This window comes from Dendropsophus ebraccatus, chromosome 13, assembly GCF_027789765.1.
Source record: "Dendropsophus ebraccatus isolate aDenEbr1 chromosome 13, aDenEbr1.pat, whole genome shotgun sequence".
Classification (NCBI taxonomy): domain Eukaryota; kingdom Metazoa; phylum Chordata; class Amphibia; order Anura; family Hylidae; genus Dendropsophus; species Dendropsophus ebraccatus.
The window spans coordinates 70511882-70530623 of NC_091466.1; the positions used below are offsets into that span (position 1 = coordinate 70511882).

General features: G+C 42.4%; 1 protein-coding gene across 1 annotated transcript; it reads right to left on the minus strand.

Annotated features, from left to right (window-relative positions):
• Positions 1-5861: 5861 nt before the first annotated feature.
• On the minus strand, positions 5862-18250 carry LOC138770791 (cholesterol 24-hydroxylase-like). The gene is made up of 15 exons (XM_069950018.1): positions 18114-18250; positions 17144-17221; positions 15346-15427; positions 14340-14410; positions 13750-13836; positions 12925-13063; positions 12382-12492; positions 10545-10701; positions 9885-9947; positions 8909-8981; positions 7300-7384; positions 7043-7153; positions 6782-6870; positions 6228-6294; positions 5862-6023 (listed from the first exon to the last, which is right to left on the minus strand). Exons 1-15 carry the CDS (start codon positions 18248-18250, stop codon positions 5862-5864), a joined length of 1512 nt encoding a protein of 503 aa, XP_069806119.1.
• Positions 18251-18742: the final 492 nt, after the last annotated feature.

Genomic DNA, 18742 nt, shown 5'->3' on the forward strand with positions numbered 1-18742 from the left:
GAGGTTTCATGGGGGACTTGGTGACCTCCAAGTGGTCGAAGTTTGATTTCCAAGTGCCGCAATTTTTTTTCCCATAGACTATAATGGGATCGAATACTCGTTCGAATAGTCGAATATCGGTGCCTATTCGATTCGAATTCTCGAAAGTCGAATATTTCACTATTCGCTCATCTCTAAAGTTATATAGAACAGATCAAAAACACAGATCCTATACATATTTGGTATCGCCATGTCCGTAGCAACCCAATCTATAAAACTATATCAATAATTATGTCGCACGACACACGCAGAAATTTAAAAAAAAAACCATTACCATAATAGCTGTATTTTATCAATCTGCTTTAGAAAATAAGTCATAAATGAGATCAAAAAGTCATATATATATGTAAAACTTGGTATAAAAAAAACTACACATCTTCCCGCAAAAAATAAGCCCAAAACCAGCTCTGTTGCGCAAAAGATGAGAACGCTATGGATCTTGCAATGTGGCAACAGTTTTTGTGGGTTTTTGCTAGGAAGATAGTTTCTATTGCCCCAAAGCGGTAATAGTTAATAAAAACCTACACAAATGTGGTATCGCCGTAACCGTAGCGACCCAGAGAATACATGTATTATGTTATTAGTGACCACCGATACAGATTTTTACGGCGATCACTAATGGGCTCTATTCTGCGGCTATCAGCTTTTTACAGCGATGGCACAGAATAGTGTAGCGGCGCCGGAAAGGCCCACAGCCCCCTCTTCTCAGCCTCCTCCCCTTCTTGGGCGGCAATCTGATCCAAGATGGCCGCCGCCATCACTGTGAACAGACTCTGTTCACAGTGATGGATTCCTAAAAATGAACAATGCCCCATTCTTTCCACCACTGGAGGTGGCAGAGAGCATGGGGCAATGATCAGGGACCACCCGGTGTGGTCCCAGTATCTGCGGTATAGCCTATATACCGCTGATCGCTTGTTCCAAATGCTGCCAGCACTTTTTATCCCCTGTCACAAAAGTGCCCCAGATTACCGGTAACCACCCCGGATTACCTGTAACCCCCCCCCCCCCCCCCAGATTACCTGTAACCACCACAGATTACTCATAACCACTCCAGTTTACCGTTCAGATTGCCTGTCACCACCCCAGATAGCCAATAAACCCTGTAACCCCCCCCCCAGATTGCCACAGACTGTCCATAACCACCCCAGATTGCCCATAACCACACTAGATTGCCTGTCACCACCCCGAATAGCCAGTAAACGCCCCGAGATTGCCCATTATCACCACAGATTGCCTGTAACCACCCACAGATTGCCCGTAACCACCCCAGATTGCCCGTAACCACCCCAGATTGCCACAGATTTCCCATAACCACACTACATTCACCGGCCACTTTATCAGGTACACCTGTCCAACTGCACGTTACCACTTAATTTCTAATCAGCCAATCACATGGCGGCAACTCAGTGCATTTAGGCATGTAGACATGGTCAAGACAATCTCCTGCAGTTCAAACCGAGCATCAGTATGGGGAAGAAAGGTGATTTGAGGGCCTTTGAACGTGGCATGGTTGTTGGTGCCAGAAGGGCTGGTCTGAGTATTTCAGAAACTGCTGATCTACTGGGATTTTCACGCACAACCATCTCTAGGGTTTACAGAGAATGGTCCGAAAAAGAAAAAACATCCAGTGAGCGGCAGTTCTGTGGGCGGAAATGCCTTGTTGATGCCAGAGGTCAGAGGAGAATGGGCAGACTGGTTCCAGCTGATAGAAAGGCAACAGTGACTCAAATAGCCAACCGTTACAACCAAGGTAGGCCGAAGAGCATCTTTGAACGCACAGTACCTCCAACTTTGAGGCAGATGGGCTACAGCAGCAGAAGACCACCCGTTACTAGCATGGTGTACCTAATAAAGTGGCCGGTGAGTGTAGAGTGCCTGTCACCACCCCGGATAGCCAGTAAACACCCCCAGATTACCCGTAACCGCCCCAAATTGCCACAGAGTGCCTGTAACCCCCCCCCCCCCCCCAGATTGCCCGTAACCGCCCCAGATTGCCACAGATTTCCCATAACCACACTAGATTGCCTGTCACCACCTTGGATAGCAAGTAAACACCCCCAGATTGCCTTTCAAAATGGGATGACTTTTGGGGGGGTTCTATTCTGCTGACACTACAGGGGCGCTGCAAATGCACCTGGTGCTCAGAAACTTCTTCAGCAAAATCTGAAATGGAAATGCTAATTAGCTCGACTTCCGTTCTGAGCCCGGCTGTGTGCCCATACAGTGGTTTATACCCACATATGAAGTACCGTTGTACTCAGGAGAACCTGCGTTACAAAATTTGGGGTGTGTTTTCTCTCATGCTGCTTGTAAAAAATAGATACTTTAAAGGGAAACCCCAGGCAGAGGTTGAAAAAAAAATGAAGCTTCTGCAGAAGCATAATGCATTACTTACCTGTCTATCCCAGTTTTAAAACTACCAAAAATCCATTTGTTTGGGGGGGGGGGGGGCTTGCTCTGTTTTGTGTTTCTGTTCTTCCTGGTTTGGCATTTCCCAGAATGCAATGCTTTCCCTCAGCTGACCATCACAGTCCCCCACCCATTACAATCAGTAAAATTAGTGCAGCAGCTGCTTCTGACCAGTTAGAGATGGTGAATCAGTCAGGGGATTGGGTTATCCAGCCCCGCCTCCTGTGGTATCACACCCTGCCCCCTGTCTGCATCATCAGCAAACACACACAATGTGAGACAGAGGCATGTAATATTTGTATCCTGGGGGGGGAGAGCAGAAGGAGCAGCAGACAATGTGAATTGGCACAGGGGCCATTTTTTTTCACTTCCTGGATTTCTATCAGTTACCAGTGTGGCAGAATCATACAGATACAGTAATACATTGTATAGACACATGTATATAACTTTTAATGTACTTTTAATAGAAAACAAGTTTTTCTTATCCGGAGTTCCCCTTTAATCTAAACAAATATATTATTAAATAAATTTTATTTTCCATTTTATGGCCTAATGGTGAATACTTTCCTCAATCCCCTGTAAGGTCAAAATGCTCATTATACCTCTAGATTAATTCTTTATGGGGGTTTCCAGTATACAAGCCTCCTAAATCCATTTAAAGTTAGAACTGGTCCCTAAAAAAATCAGTTTTGGAAATTTCATGAAAATTTGATAATTTGCTGATACATTTCTAAGCCCTGTAACACCCTAAAAAAGTGCTAAAAATTGGTAATGTGACCTAGTAACTAATTCATGTCATGTGACTTTCTTTTTTTAGAAGCAGAGAATTTCAGAGTCGAAAAGTACAAATATTTTAAATTTTTGAAGAGGTTTTTATGTTTTTCACACAAAAAAACACACAAGATAGTGACCAAATTTTGCCACTAACATAAAGTACCATATGTTATGAAAAAACTTTCTCAGAAACGCTAGCATACGTTAAAGCTTTACTGAGCTAACAGCGCATAAAGTCAGACAGGTCAGATTTTGAAAATGAGCCTGGTCATTAAGGCCCAAATAAGCTTGGTCCCTAAGGGGTTAAAGTGGGACTCTGTCATGTCTACCACTGCATTTGCACCTACACTTGCACCTCACATTAGTCCTAACCCAGGTGATTGGCATCAACAAATCTTTATAATCTCTATCACTGCTAGCCCCTCCCTGCTTGTGATATATGGATACCGCAATACAGTCAACCATTTTCTTCCTCCTGAGAGAGAATTTACTTGGCTCCAAGACCTGAAGTAGCTCCAATTCTTCAGATGAGGACCAAAAGCTTGTAGCTTGTTACAATATGACTAAACCATAGGGCTTATTCCCACGTTCCATGAAACACGGAATCTACAGACAGGTAAGGGATGAAGTGGACTGTATCCCCGCCCGGGAGTGTTTAAAGGAGAACTTTGGCCAAAAGTATTTTTTGATATGTTATTACTTATGGAAAGTTAGACAAATTCCTAATGTACATTAATTATGGGAAATGCACATATAGGGCTATTTCCCTTAATTTAGTAGATCAGGGAGGCTTCAGATTCTGTGAAAAACCAAGACGTCACGAATCAGTTGTAATTCCTAGGGAGTGTCCATCAGGGGGCGCACTATATATTGAAGTCTATAGCACTGTATTGTTTCTATGGATGTCTATGTAAAAAGTAATGTAATGTACAGTATGTTTTATTGATTGAATACATTTATGGAATACTTTGGGGGGCAAGTGTCCTTGCTCCCCAAAGTATTCCATAAATGTATTCAATCAATACATTTGGAGGCCACTGAGCAGGGAGGGAGAGAGGTGCCTGTGCATCTAACTACCTCTCCCCTCCCTCCCTGCTAGGTGTTGGACACGTATACACGGTACTACTCCTCCCATCATCTGCTCATAGGAGAAGCAGATGATGGGGGAGTAGTACTAGGGATATCCTAATCGTCTGCACATCCCTGCTGCCGATGCTGCCACCGCTAATGCACTTCAGTTCACGGGCCCTACCGGGGACTGCAGAGCTCACCGTCGCCCCCGCGTCTTGCCGACTCGTTTCCTAATGTCACTCGAGCTGCCGTCCAAATCCATTCATTCTTTGGACGGAGGGTGGAATCCGCCCGTGCATAGAATGCAGTCTATGACACAAGCGGAGATGCCAGAAAAAGATCCCATTACGGATCAAAGAAATGCAGGGACAAACATAGATCAATATATCAAACAGAATTTTTTATTTAGACAATTCATATGAATAAAATACAATATATCACATTATCATGAAAAGAAAAAACACACAAAGGAATAAAACACGACCAAACAGATGAAAAAACATACAGGTGGTGAGGGGAGATATACACATATTTTATAGGATCATATATTGCACATGCTATTCAGGATATATGTAATTGAGGGAATGCAGGCAGCCTCCACTAGATGGCGCACTGAATGTAATTATATACAACACTAGATAATGTATAACCTGGCAGAAGCCCTGGAAAGTACGGGAGATACACAAATAAATGTCTCCCACACAGAAAATAAACTAATGTCTAAAATTTATAAGTAATGGAGGATGGCTGCATTCAATGTAGTCCCACTCACCCACTCACCCAAGTGGGTGAGTGGGTGAGTGGGTGAGTGGGACTACATTGAATGCAGCCATCCTCCATTACTTATAAATTTTAGACATTAGTTTATTTTCTGTGTGGGAGACATTTATTTGTGTATCTCCCGTACTTTCCAGGGCTTCTGCCAGGTTATACATTATCTAGTGTTGTATATAATTACATTCAGTGCGCCATCTAGTGGAGGCTGCCTGCATTCCCTCAATTACATATATCCTGAATAGCATGTGCAATATATGATCCTATAAAATATGTGTATATCTCCCCTCACCACCTGTATGTTTTTTCATCTGTTTGGTCGTGTTTTATTCCTTTGTGTGTTTTTTCTTTTCATGATAATGTGATATATTGTATTTTATTCATATGAATTGTCTAAATAAAAAATTCTGTTTGATATATTGATCTATGTTTGTCCCTGCATTTCTTTGATCCGTAATGGGATCTTTTTCTGGTTGTATGTGATGCTTTTGGTGCATTTTGGGACTAGTTATTTTTTGGGCGTTTTCTTTTATTTTGGATTACAAGCGGAGATGCGTGCGCCCGCCTCAGTCCGGGTTATCTGGCGGCTGCCAGCTGCGGAATGCACAACAGGTTATCTGTCGCCATTCCGCAGTGTGCACGTACCCTTAGGGGAGTTGGAATAATACTATTGGGTCCAGTTTGGGCACAGCTCTTTTCTGTTCCAGTATGACTGCGCCACAGTGCAATATCCATAAGATGTTCATATAAATGGGAATTAATAACATGTTCTTTCCTATGTGATGTTGTCGTTATTTCTGCGATGCTTTGTATTCGCCTCGCGGCCTCAGTCTGCAGATCACACCGTCCAAGGGACGCAGGGTCCCCGTATCCAAAATCTTTAAGCTCTGTCCTTCCACCAGCTCAAACTCGTATCTCTGTATAAGTTTGGCCATGACCACTTTCGCCTCCATCTGTACAGAGAGAATGTAGAAACATATATGCCAGGTGGCTATTGCAGGTGTATAGTGGGCACCATAAACACAGGTTGTGCGGCCATACTGAAGTGTGAATCACTGTATATTACCATACACCTGACATAATGGGCAGCAAATAATATTAGCTTTCTACAGTTACTAATTCAAGTCCCGGACTTTTAGTTTTCGCTATACACCTACCTGAGCAAATACTTGTCCAATACATGTTCTTGGGCCAAGAGAAAATGGAAAGTAGACGTAGCCAGGCCTGATTGTATAAAACAAGCTAAATAAATATCCATGTTCATCCAACATTCCATTAAACACCACAGCTGGACGATACATGATTTTCCAGTAGGATTTCGATACAGTGAAAAAGCAGATGGTTCACCAGGATTTCATACAGGTGCTCTCAATGCTGTTATAAAGCTGTGTATGAGGGCAGAAATGGGTGCAATCTCTTACAAAGTAGTTTCTGTGATGCCCTATGCTGCCAGAGTAGAAACCTGGAAACTTCATAGAGTAAAAGGAGCAGAAAACAGAAATTCCCTGCTCCATTTACGAACTAGTAAGTCAGGGATGCTTCATGCATTCCTAGCTTACTGTTACTGAATTCCCAGTGCACTGTACTAATGTTATTTCTGTTGCTGGGAAAGTATTGTTTTGGTATCAAGGTTGATGATACTACACTAAATATTGGTAATGAAGTCCAAATTCTGGTATACTGATAACATCATTATGTACACCGTACTTACTTGGGAGCATCAGGGTGAAATCTATCTGGGTTGAAGACCAAGGGATCGGGATAATATTTTTCCATCCGACACATGATGTAGGTGTTAAACTACAAAGAAAAGGAATGATACATTTAGGTTAGAATTCTTTCATATATCTGTGAAAGTCAGCAGGAACTTCCCAGTTTCAACATGGCGGGTTGTTTTATATAAGTACGACTTGTGGATCTTGTCTTATAACAAGTGGTTTTATATTCTTGATCAGCCGTGTGGCTCTCCTACCATTACATTCGATCCAGCAGGAATCCTCACTCCTTCCACCATCATCTCCTCCTCTATGGTTCTCGATGTTCCCGGAGCTGTGGGATACAACCTCAAGGTTTCTTTTAAAACCTAAAGAAGAAATGAGTTTCATTTTTCAATGTTTTTGATCGATTGGCAGATCTACAATCCATTCCTCAAGACTGACCTTGTCCATCACTTGTATGGGATCTAGGCGCCGGAAGAAAACTAGAAAACAAGTAATAGTAAGTCAATACCTGAGACAGATACTGCAATTTCCCAAGATCTTCATATTTAATGTCTCTTTTGGACCCAATAACTTCATCCACTTCAGCCTGGACCCTAAGACACCAGAGGAATTATGAGAAGGAAAAAGATGATGATCAGGACAGTATTACAGGCTGTGACTATTCCTAGGAGGAGGGAATCCTTTAGTAAAGCCAAAGACCAATTTCTTTCTTTTTTTAAATTTTTTTTATTGAATTTAATTTTTATTGAATTTTTCAAGAATTATACAATATGGCCTATAAACAAGGCCTAAAACAATAACAAACAAAACATAACAAATGTATACAAGACAATAATGATTCACCAAATAGACATGTATTAAATTATTTCGTAAAGGGCAAAGAGGTCCAAAGACCAATTTCAACAAGGCCATAACCCAAAGTCCATGTTGTCCCATCCATACCCCATTAGTAAAAAGCTTTCTTTGTGTTTTAAAGGTTATAAAACCTCAATGTACCCCAAATTATTAAACCCCTATGTCCCCCCCCCAAGCAAATAAACTCCTATGTGCTCCTATAGTAATAAACCCCTAAGTTATAAAACCAGATGCCCTTCCAAAGTAATAAACCCATTATATACAACCAGAGTAGTAAACCTCCTATGTGCCCCCAAAGTTATAAATCCCCTATGTGCCTCAAAAGTAATAAACCAGTGTCCCCAAAGTAATAAACCCCAATGTACCCCTAAGGGCCCTATTCCACGTAACGATTATCGTTCAGATTATCGTTAAGTCGTTCGAATCTAAGCTATAATTGTTCGGTTGAATGGCAGTTAATGACTAACGACCGAACGAGAAATCGTTGATCGCTTAATAAGACCTGGACCTATTTTTATCGCAAGTCGTTTACATTGAATAAGATGTCGTTCAGTCGTTCGCAATGGATGGGTGAACAATTGAAATGGGTGAATGAAATGGGTGAACGATTTCAGGTCTTTTCGCAATAGCGGTCATTTAAGATTGTTTATCGTTAACGATTATGCGAATGATAATCGTCCCATGGAATAGGGCCCTAAATTAATAAACAATCTGTGTACCCCAAAAGTAAATGTAATATCATCCATGTGCCCCAAAATGAATGTGTCCCCTTAGTAATAATACCCCCTTGCAGTTTGCAGAAGAAACATTTAAAGGGTTTGCTCACAAAAGACCCTCATATGGGGGACAGGGGATGATGCTCCTGTAGTAGGTGGAACGGCATGGTACACGGGAAGAATTAGTGTCCATGAAACTGCTTGGTCCCATCTGTGACTATTTGATCTCTATACCTATGGGGGACACATACCTAACATTCTATGAGGAGTCCCTCAATATGGTTCCCTATAGACATAGAATAGTTGTCAGTCAATAAACAATAATTCCAACTATATCTGCATAGACAGTCCTGTAACAGCTGCATCCACATACAATAGAATGGTAGTGTCTGTCGTAAAGGCAAAAACAGAAAAAAACCACCTTGTGGTCATAATCTCTAAGGTCTGGATAAGACAACTATTATACCTGTATATTATAAAGATTATTACACGTTTCTTCCATGGGTTCTTATATAGTCCGGGTCACTGCTGGGAGAATTCACTCACCTGGCTAATATCTCTGGGTGTTGTGCTAATTCCTGAACAGCAAAAGACAGCTGGTTAGCGGTGGTCTCCTGTCCTGCAACCATTTACAAATCAATAGGTGATGGGTAGAGAGAGAGAGAGAGAGATAGATAGATAGATAGAGAGATAGATAGATAAATAGATAGGAGATAGATAGATAGATAGATAGATAGATAGATAGATAGATAGGAGATAGATAGATAGATAGATAGATAGATAGATAGATAGATAGATAGAGGATAGATAGATAATAGATAGGAAATAGATAGATAGATAGATAGATAGATAGATAGATAGATAGATAGATAGATAGATAATAGATAATAGATGATAGATAGATAGATAGATAGATAGATAGAGAGATAGATAGATAAATAGATAGGAGATAGATAGATAGATAGATGGATAGATAGATGATAGATAATTAGATAGAAGATAGATAAGATAGAGAGATAGATAGATAGATAGATGATAAATAATAGATAGATAGATAGAAGATAGAGGGATAGATAGATAGATAATAGATAGATAGATAGATAGAAGATAGATAGATAGATTAATAGATAGATAGATAGATAGAAGATAGAGGGATAGATAGATAGATAGATAGATAGATAATAGATAGATAGATAGAAGATAGATAGATAGATTAATAGATAGATAGATAGATAGATAGAAGATAGAGGGATAGATAGATAGATAGATAGATAGATAGATAGATAGATAGATAGAAGATAGAGAGATAGATAGATAGATGATTGATAGATAGATAGATAGAAGATAGAGAGATAGATAATTAGATAGATAGATAGATAGATAGATAGGAGATAGATAGATAATTAGATAATTAGATAGATAGATAGATAGATAATTAGATAATTAGATAGATAGATAGATAGGAGATAGATAGATAATTAGATAGATAGATAGATAGATAGATAGATAGATAGATACTAACCTGCAATGAAAAAAGTCACAAAATTATCTATGAAATCGTCCATAGTGCAGCCGCCTTCCAGCTCTGAAAATACAATGATAGGAGGTGGAGCTGTTACCACTCCTGACCGCTCCATGAAATAACCATTATGGATAATCTTTTCCTATAGCTCTGTGATGTGCCGTGTGATGTCCGTTCCTCTGTTATTCCTATTATGAATCTCCAAGTGGGTGTTCCCAGTTAGGGGCGTGTCCCTACACTGTCTGACATTATCCAATTAGAGCTTATGGTAGTAGACTGTGTAGGGACACGCCCCTAACTAGTGACACCTACTTGGATATTTATACATTTCTAGTGGGAATAATATAGGAACAGAAAACTTGCTGCTCTTCATCTATACCATCACAAGGCAGCTCAGTATATTCCTAAAGTTATTTTACTTGGAAACAATTTTTTTTGTAGAGATGAGCGAATTTACAGTACTAGCAAAGCTCTTCTCTAGGCTTGGTGGTCAGATTGTCAGGCTGCTGTCTTTGAACTCCATGCCGCTCCTCCCTGGTTGCCTGGAAGAGCTGGATCCAGTCCTGAACAACTAGAAGAAGTGTTTCGACGCTCTTCACTAGTACTGTAAATTTACTCATCTCTACTGTTTAGCTGATTTCAGTATTTTTGGGACCATACCGGCAGCTTTAAGGATCTGGGTGAGGATATCCTTGGGAATGGCTTCTCCATCGTGAATCGCCTTCATCCTTAGCTCTATACGTTGTCTGCCTGTGTCTCTCAGAAAGTCAACGTTCTTTTTTACTTCTCTGATCACAGCTTGTTTAAATGGATTTATCTATAAGGAAAAAAATAACATTGATGACTGATGGGTGATCACCTTATCAAAATAAGAAAGTGTCTTATATAAATTTTTGCCCCCAAAGATGTGCTAGGTCTTATTTCCAATGGATGTCTTATTTTTCCATGAAGAAAAATTCACAAGTCACTTGTACAGCAGGAACGGTATTGCAGCTTCCAGCCACCAGAGGGAGCTCCCCACAGCTATATCATACAGCACAGCAGGGATAAACCATACAATATGGCAGCTTCCGGCCACCAGGGGGAACTCACCACAGCACACTCTTACAACACAGCAGGGACAGCATAAAGTATGGCGGCTTCCAGACACCAGGGGGAGCTCACGCCAGGACACTCTTACAGCACAGCAGGGACAGCATATAGTATGGCAGCTTCTGGCCACCAGGGGGAGCTCACCACAGCACACTCTTACAGCACAACAGGGACAGCATATAGTATGGCGGCTTCCAGCCACCAGGGGGAGCTCCCAACAGCACTCTCATACAGCACAGCAGGGATAGAGCATACAATATGGCAGCTTCTGGCCACCAGGGGGATCTCACCGCAGAACACTCGTACAGCACAACAGTAACAGCGTATGGTATGGAGGCTTCCAGCCACCAGGGGGAGCTCACCACAGCACACTCTTACAACACAGCAGGGACAGCATAAAGTATGGCGGCTTCCAGACACCAGGGGGAGCTCACGCCAGGACACTCTTACAGCACAGCAGGGACAGCATATAGTATGGCAGCTTCTGGCCACCAGGGGGAGCTTACCACAGCACACTCTTACAGCACAACAGGGACAGCATATAGTATGGCGGCTTCCAGACACCAGGGGGAGCTCCCAACAGCACTCTCATACAGCACAGCAGGGATAGAGCATACAATATGGCAGCTTCTGGCCACCAGGGGGAGCTCACCGCAGAACACTCGTACAGCACAACAGTAACAGCGTATGGTATAGAGGCTTCCAGCCACCAGGGGGAGCTCACCACAGCACACTCTTACAGCACAGCAGGGACAGCATATAGTATGGCGGCTTCCAGCCACCAGGGGGAGCTCACCACAGCACACTCATACAGCACAGCAGGGATAGAGCATACAATATGGCAGCTTCAGGCCACCAGGGGGAGCTCACCACAGACCACTCGTACAGCACAACAGTAACAGCGTATGGTATGGCGGCTTCCAGCCACTAGAGGGAGCTCACCACAGCACACTCTTACAGCACAGCAGGGACAGCATATAGTATGGCGGCTTCCAGCCATCAGGGGGAGCTCACCACAGCATACGGAAAAATGGTAGACTGTATGCAGCTCTACATCTGGCAGTAGGGGACAACTGGTATGACAGCAGGTGATGGGCCTCTTGATGCCTTGCCTGCACATTTAAAAGTGACGGCCACGAAAGGGAACATTGGGGTTGGCGGTAGGTGACAGCCTTCATGTCCTGCATGCAGCTGCCTTATATTTATATATTTAGCAATTCAGCAAAACCTCTATTAGATCTTATTTGAGGGAGAAACAGGGTAGTGACCGTCAGGGTCATGATGCAATGTATGACATCATCTTCCTCTCTTTATCACTAATTATAGGGTGGCAAGGGGAATTCTTGTGCCCAACAATATCCAGTATTAATGTAGGAAAGAAATTTGCCTTGGATGTAATACAAACCGCTGACAATGGATTCCGTGCTTCCACCATTCCTCTCATGGCCATGGAAATAGCTTGTGGAAATGGTGTCTGATCATCACAAATAGCGTTCAGCTCCATCCCATAGCCGACCTAAAATAATCAACAGAGAATGAAAAATAAGAATCTGACATGCAGAAAAGACAAGACTGGCTGGAAAATGACCATAGATGATGTCATAGGGCAAGGTACTGTAAATGGCAGTCTTCTATATCCTGCAGGTTATAAGGCAGGGGTAAGGAACCTTGGCTCTCCAGCTGTTGCAAAACTACAACTCCCATCATGCCTGAAAAGCCAAAGCTTTAGCTGAAGAGCCAAGGCTCCCTACACCTGGTATAGGGGGTTCCAGTGGTTGGCCAATTGAGCACTGGTCTATGGATTCCGAGAATCCAGCTCGGAGCCCATCTGTTTACATTTTGATCACCCACTGGACAAGCATCGCATATTAAGCGACATCACCACGCCGGGCACAATGATGTCATCAGCCCCAAATCACCAAACTATGTATGAAATCCTTGACGTTACCTTGGCAATGATATCCAGCGTGACTCGACTCATCATATCGTGCATCCCAACATGACTTTTCCAATCCGCCTTTTCCACCAGTCTGTCCATCAGATCTTCTGCTTTATCATTAAAAGTTCTCATTGATTCTATCAAGTTGCTGGAAAAGATGGTAACTTATATATGTATGAATAGATAGTTTTCTTGATATTCTGGAAGGTTATTCTATTACAGGTCATCTTAAATATCCATGACGTATAACCTGATTAATGATGACATTAGTCCTGGTTAGTGATGAGCGAATAGTGAGATATTCGAATATTCGACATTCATACGAATATCCCGCGAATATTCGATCGAATATTCCATCCCATTAAAGTCTATGGGAACAAGTATTTGATTAGTGAAAAACATCTATTTGACCATTTGGAGGGTGAAACCGGAAGCTGGGGGATTTGAACGCTTATTAAATATTTATTGAATATTCGCGGGATATTCGTACGAATATCGAATATCTCGCTATTCGATCGAATATCTATTCGATCGAACAGTATTCGCTCATCACTAGTCCTGGTCGGTACTAACCTGAGAAGTTGGTCCTGGGCTGGTCAACAACCAGCGTTGGACTGGCCCACAGAAGGACCGGAGAATCCTTCGGTGGACCCCCAGCTAAAGAACCTGCACAAACACTGACCGACATGTAGTTTCTCACTGGTTCTTCATTGGTGGACTCCTGGGATCATTTCCTCTGGTGGACCCCAGAGACCCCAGCCCAACACTGTCAACAACCCCCCTGAACCTACTAATCTTACACTATCTACCACCTGAGGGTTATAAGGTACTCACGTTTTGCTGAATGATGGATCCATTATCCTCCTCTGTTTGTGCCAATGGTCATAGTTTCGATCTGTCAGCAAACCATTTCCCATAAATCTAAAAGAAGGAACGTCCATTATAGAAACTGGACACTAATCTACTGTTTGCCATAGTTTAAAGGGGGCCCCGGCTTCCGGGGTGAAGTTCGTCCAACCCCCCGGTGGAGCCCCTTATACTTATCCCCCTCTCCAAGTCCCGGTCCCAGATCCCGTCCCGCCGCAGAGAAATCCCAGTCGGTAGCAGTTGTTCTCTATGGACGTCGGACTCATCTCTGGTCAGAGCACGATAGGGATTTCTCGTCGGTGGGACGGGCTCCAGGAACGGGACTTCAAGGAAGGGGTAAGTATAAGGGGCTCCAATAGTGGGCCAGGTGGGTCCCCTTTAAGAAATTAAAATATATGGGGGGGGGGGGGGGGAATGCAGCAAGAGAATGCCTTGTAATATCCAGTCATAATAAGCCAGCCTGATACATTACATAGCGCATATGACTTATCACAGTCCCAGGGACCCTGGACTCATAACCAAAGGTGCGACCCCTGACTATGGCAGCCAATTGTTACCTTATTCCAAACATGCTGTGCATGCGATCATAGAAATCATCTTTGGTGTATTTTGGTGACATCAGGAATTCCTATAAAATATACAAACAAAGTAAAATCACCAATAAATACAAAATAGAAGACCGAGATATCTAAAGGCTAGGGAACAAGTATGAGATTGTGGGGGGTCTCGACCTCCGTGCCCGCCAGGGATCTGTAGATCGGTGTCCTGACTCTTTGTTATAAATGGAGCTGCGGGTTGGCATTCGACCTGCAGCTCTATTCATTCTCTGTGGAGCTGCTGGACAGAGACGAGTGCAGCACTCAACTCTTTCCGGCTGCTTCTTTGAGAATAAATGGAGCTGCAGGTCACTCGCCAACCCGCAGCTCCATTTATAACAACTCAAAGTACAATCTGAAACGGATTAGAGAAAGATGTTTCAGTAAAGATTTGCCTAAAGACCGTGTACTTTGGGGTTTCAACACCTGGACCCCCACCTATCACAACTTCTGACATGTCACTGTGCTTTTGATGGTTGTGATGATGGGTGAGAGTCAAAGGTGTCAGAGTATGGAGGAAACTCGGACAAAGGGAAAGCACAAGGGGAGGTCTTGTGAGGATCAGAGGTTACATGATCAGGAGATCAGCTCAGAGATGTTCAGAGGGCACTGGCTGAGGACAGCCTTGTATGTCATGGTTAACTGTGTAAACTGAATTTGTTGGGCAACGGGAAGAAAAAAAAGTTGGAGAGAAAGGGTACATTCCAGCATCAGGTCATTCACAATAGTTGATGGTCACAGGTCCTCAAGCACAGTGACATATGCACAGGTCACCAAGCATGCCCACAACACTCTCTCTCCTATAGAAGTCTACAGGTTTCTGTGACTGCTGTTAAAAGCTGACTCCTTGGATACACATCATAGGGAAGGTTCATGATTAGAACTTACAATCATTGGAATTCATGAATCATGAACCCAGATCCTGTATAATATATCAGTGTATATGTAGGAATGTCTGGTCACTTACCTTAACTGCATCAGGGCTAATAACAAAGACCATCACCTTGTGTATTAGATTGAGACGTACTACTGGACCATACTTCTCCATCCTAAAAGAGATACTAGGCATTAATGTATTATGTAGGTATAACTTATTATAGTGATTGTATGTATCATAGGAGCTTTTTTTGGAAGACTCTGGGTTGCTGGTACAAAGATTCTTACAATGGCCACCCACAGGATGCTATGTACACACCGCAGGTCTACTACACCCCAAAATATACCTTTTCTTACTTATAGACATATGGGTTATTGACACAAGGCTGCACACCCCTGTTATTGCTGTTCTTATATAGCTAATGTATTGCATTGATATGCTTCCTGTCAATAAGCCCCTAGATTTGAGGGTTTGTCATGTGAATACTAAGAGGGTTGCCGGATGGCTCCCGACCATTGGTATTGGTTCAGCTCGCCTCCACGGCTTTGCCTAGTATACAGATATGGAGACAATGCCTTGGATTATACCATTATAGGTATAGGTACACAAAGCAATAGTAGTAATGGAGGATTGACAGATGGGGAGATGGTACTGGGATACCAAGGGGGAAGATGGGTATTGTAGTGCAGGTTAGCTGAGGGTAGTAGTCCCTTTTTGGTAGATGGTGATAATAATGTGGGTGTCATTTGACAGAGTGATGTTGCCAGCCTTTCTGCCCCACTCTTTTTATCAGTGGGGGAGACAGTGTGAAGTAGACAGTCTTTGACCCCGGGATGCTCCCCTGTAAATATGTTTTGGCTTGTGGTATGTGGATGCCAGGGCACCCGGATTCCAAGGCACAGATTATAGCACCTTAGGCAGATAGCAAACAGCACTGCAGGAGTTACCCATGGAAGAGAGGTAGATTCCTTTGGATTAGATTGGCTTTGGATTGGGTTTAGAGGCACTGTAGAGGCAAAAACTTCTCAGTTCTTGTCCTGACATTTTCTAATAAAATCCTTCAGGTTAGGGTAAAGACTGTGCACAGGATGTTTCAGTCCTTTGTGTTGTAGTTGGTCATAGTAGTACAAATCCTGGTCAGTTTTACAATTTGCTCTATAAAAACTTTAAGACACAAATTCAAAACTGCACACCCTCTGAGAGAAAAGTCAGAACTAAAGTCTTACAGTGTTGTCTCTAGCTCTTGTGTATAAAAGGTTAGGAAAGAGTGATACTTCCGCTTAAATTGAGGGTTCAAAGGAAACCCTAGAAAGTTAAAGGCACTTATTTTGTTCACCACAGCTGGCAGTAGGGAGCAAAAGGTGTATGTATGTGAATGGGTGTAAAGAGGTACTCTGCTTAAAATGAATATTTAATCAATGAATTGTATGTAGGAATGCTGACATCTTTCTAATTTGTTGTAATAACGGCCTCTGTGTCGTTTCTGTACTTCATATCAGACTCACCAGACGTAAAAAAAAAACTGCTGCAGGGCTTCCATTCTGTCTCGCTCCTTGCTCTGCACCCCCTCCCACTGGAGACGTAGATCACATGACCTCTGTCTCTGCAGTAGGCAGGGTTGTAAGCGCTAACCCAGGCCACTGCAGAGAAGGAGGTATGTGGCATGTTGGGAGATGTAGTTTGGCTGACGTGCCATCTTGAATATAGTCCCTAATTTACAAGGTATTGATGTTTCAATGACTATCCTGAAAAAATGCATCTACTTTTAACCTTTTCCAGATCTCCCACAGCGTTTGAGCATTCACATTCTATCTACTATAGTATCAGGTTGGACTTGGATAATATTTATGGGTATCTGTGAGTATATAGGTGACCATAAGATACGTACCAATCAAAGAAAGGTTCATAAATCACCACGTTATTTTTCGTCAGCCTCAGCAACGTTGGTAAGTGTCCAAGGAAAAAACTGCAAAGCAAGTATAATATATCAAAAGGTTTGACCATTGACCTCAGGTTCGTTACAGTATAAAGAGCTCCACTATTTGCTATTTGTATCATTCCAAGTATAATATATCACTGTTCTTATTATATGTAAGCAGGACCGGTTGACCAAGTGTGCGGGACCTCAACCCATCGAGTGGCTGGATCTCAGCATACCCATCCTTTAGTTTTTAGGCAAGATACTGTAAGCCGCTGCCAGAAGTGCTTGGCAGTAGACTACTCCTCTCTTCCCAGTCAGAACACACAATAAGCCTGTACGTTAATGGGAGGAGGAATCAGGAAAGTGATATTGCCAAACTATAGTACCAGGACTTGGGGAACCATGGACAGACATCTGATAGAAGATTGTGGTTGTATCATGAGGTGAACATTGGGTGGCGTGATTGATTTTTCAGCAACAACTGACCATGCAGCACACCGTGGGTTCAATAGCTGAAGTCCCATTTTCTGCTGAATAATATGAATGTTTGAATTCACATCTTTTGTAAAGAGCATTAACCCATACCAAAACCTTCGTCTGAGCATCTGCACCCTTATCTTTAAGTGGTCTTCCCCAACCACAATGCCATCTTTCAGTAGGGCAATGCTTATGGGTTGGGATCACTAGAGCAGAGTTGGAGGACTTGGACAATGAATTCTCTACACTGCTTTGGCCTCCAAACTCAGTGAACTGTAATCTTATTGAACTTGTATGGACCAGCTGTAATATCTGCTCCCAGTGTACAACAACTGAGGTTGGCATGGGTCAAGTTCACTATGGAAACTATTCACCACCCAAAAAGGGGACAACCCATTATTGAGAAGGTATTCCCAATGCAGTGATCATACAGTATAGATGAGAAGGTTGTAGAACTTACCTGTCTCTGGGGGGTCCAGGGACGTGGTCATACTTTAAGTGCATGTAGAAGACATATCCAAAGCAAAAAAGAAAGCCTATGATGACCAAGAGTAGAAGCAGAAAACCAGTTGCAGTAATAAAAGCTAAAATCCCCATGTTCTTTAGTCTTCTTGTTATGGTGACACTTGTTCTACTGTACGTCAGTATCCAGAGAGGACAGAGGTTGTCTGTGAACTGTGATAAAGTTGGAAACTGCAGACAGTACTATAGGCATTCTTGTAAGAGAATACCTCCCCCAGGAGGACAAGGGAGTGTTATCAATGTTCATAGGTAAAGGAGAATCACTCCACAGCTACCACCAGATGGCCCACAAAACACCTCAGTCATAAAATAAATGACACAATAAAATTTCTTTATTTTTTGTAATAGAAAACAAGAAAAAATATACATTATACATTATGTAAAAAATAGGAAGTTTAGGTCCCTCTACCTGATCTGTACAGGAACAAAGGGTTTAGTAAAGATTTTCACCCTCTAAAACACTTAGAGCATAAGCTTAAATGCTTAAAAAGTAATATACACCCCCCACCACCTCCCCAAAAATGGCTGCTTTCTTTCAAAAATAAAAGCATAGCTGTCGATGGGTTG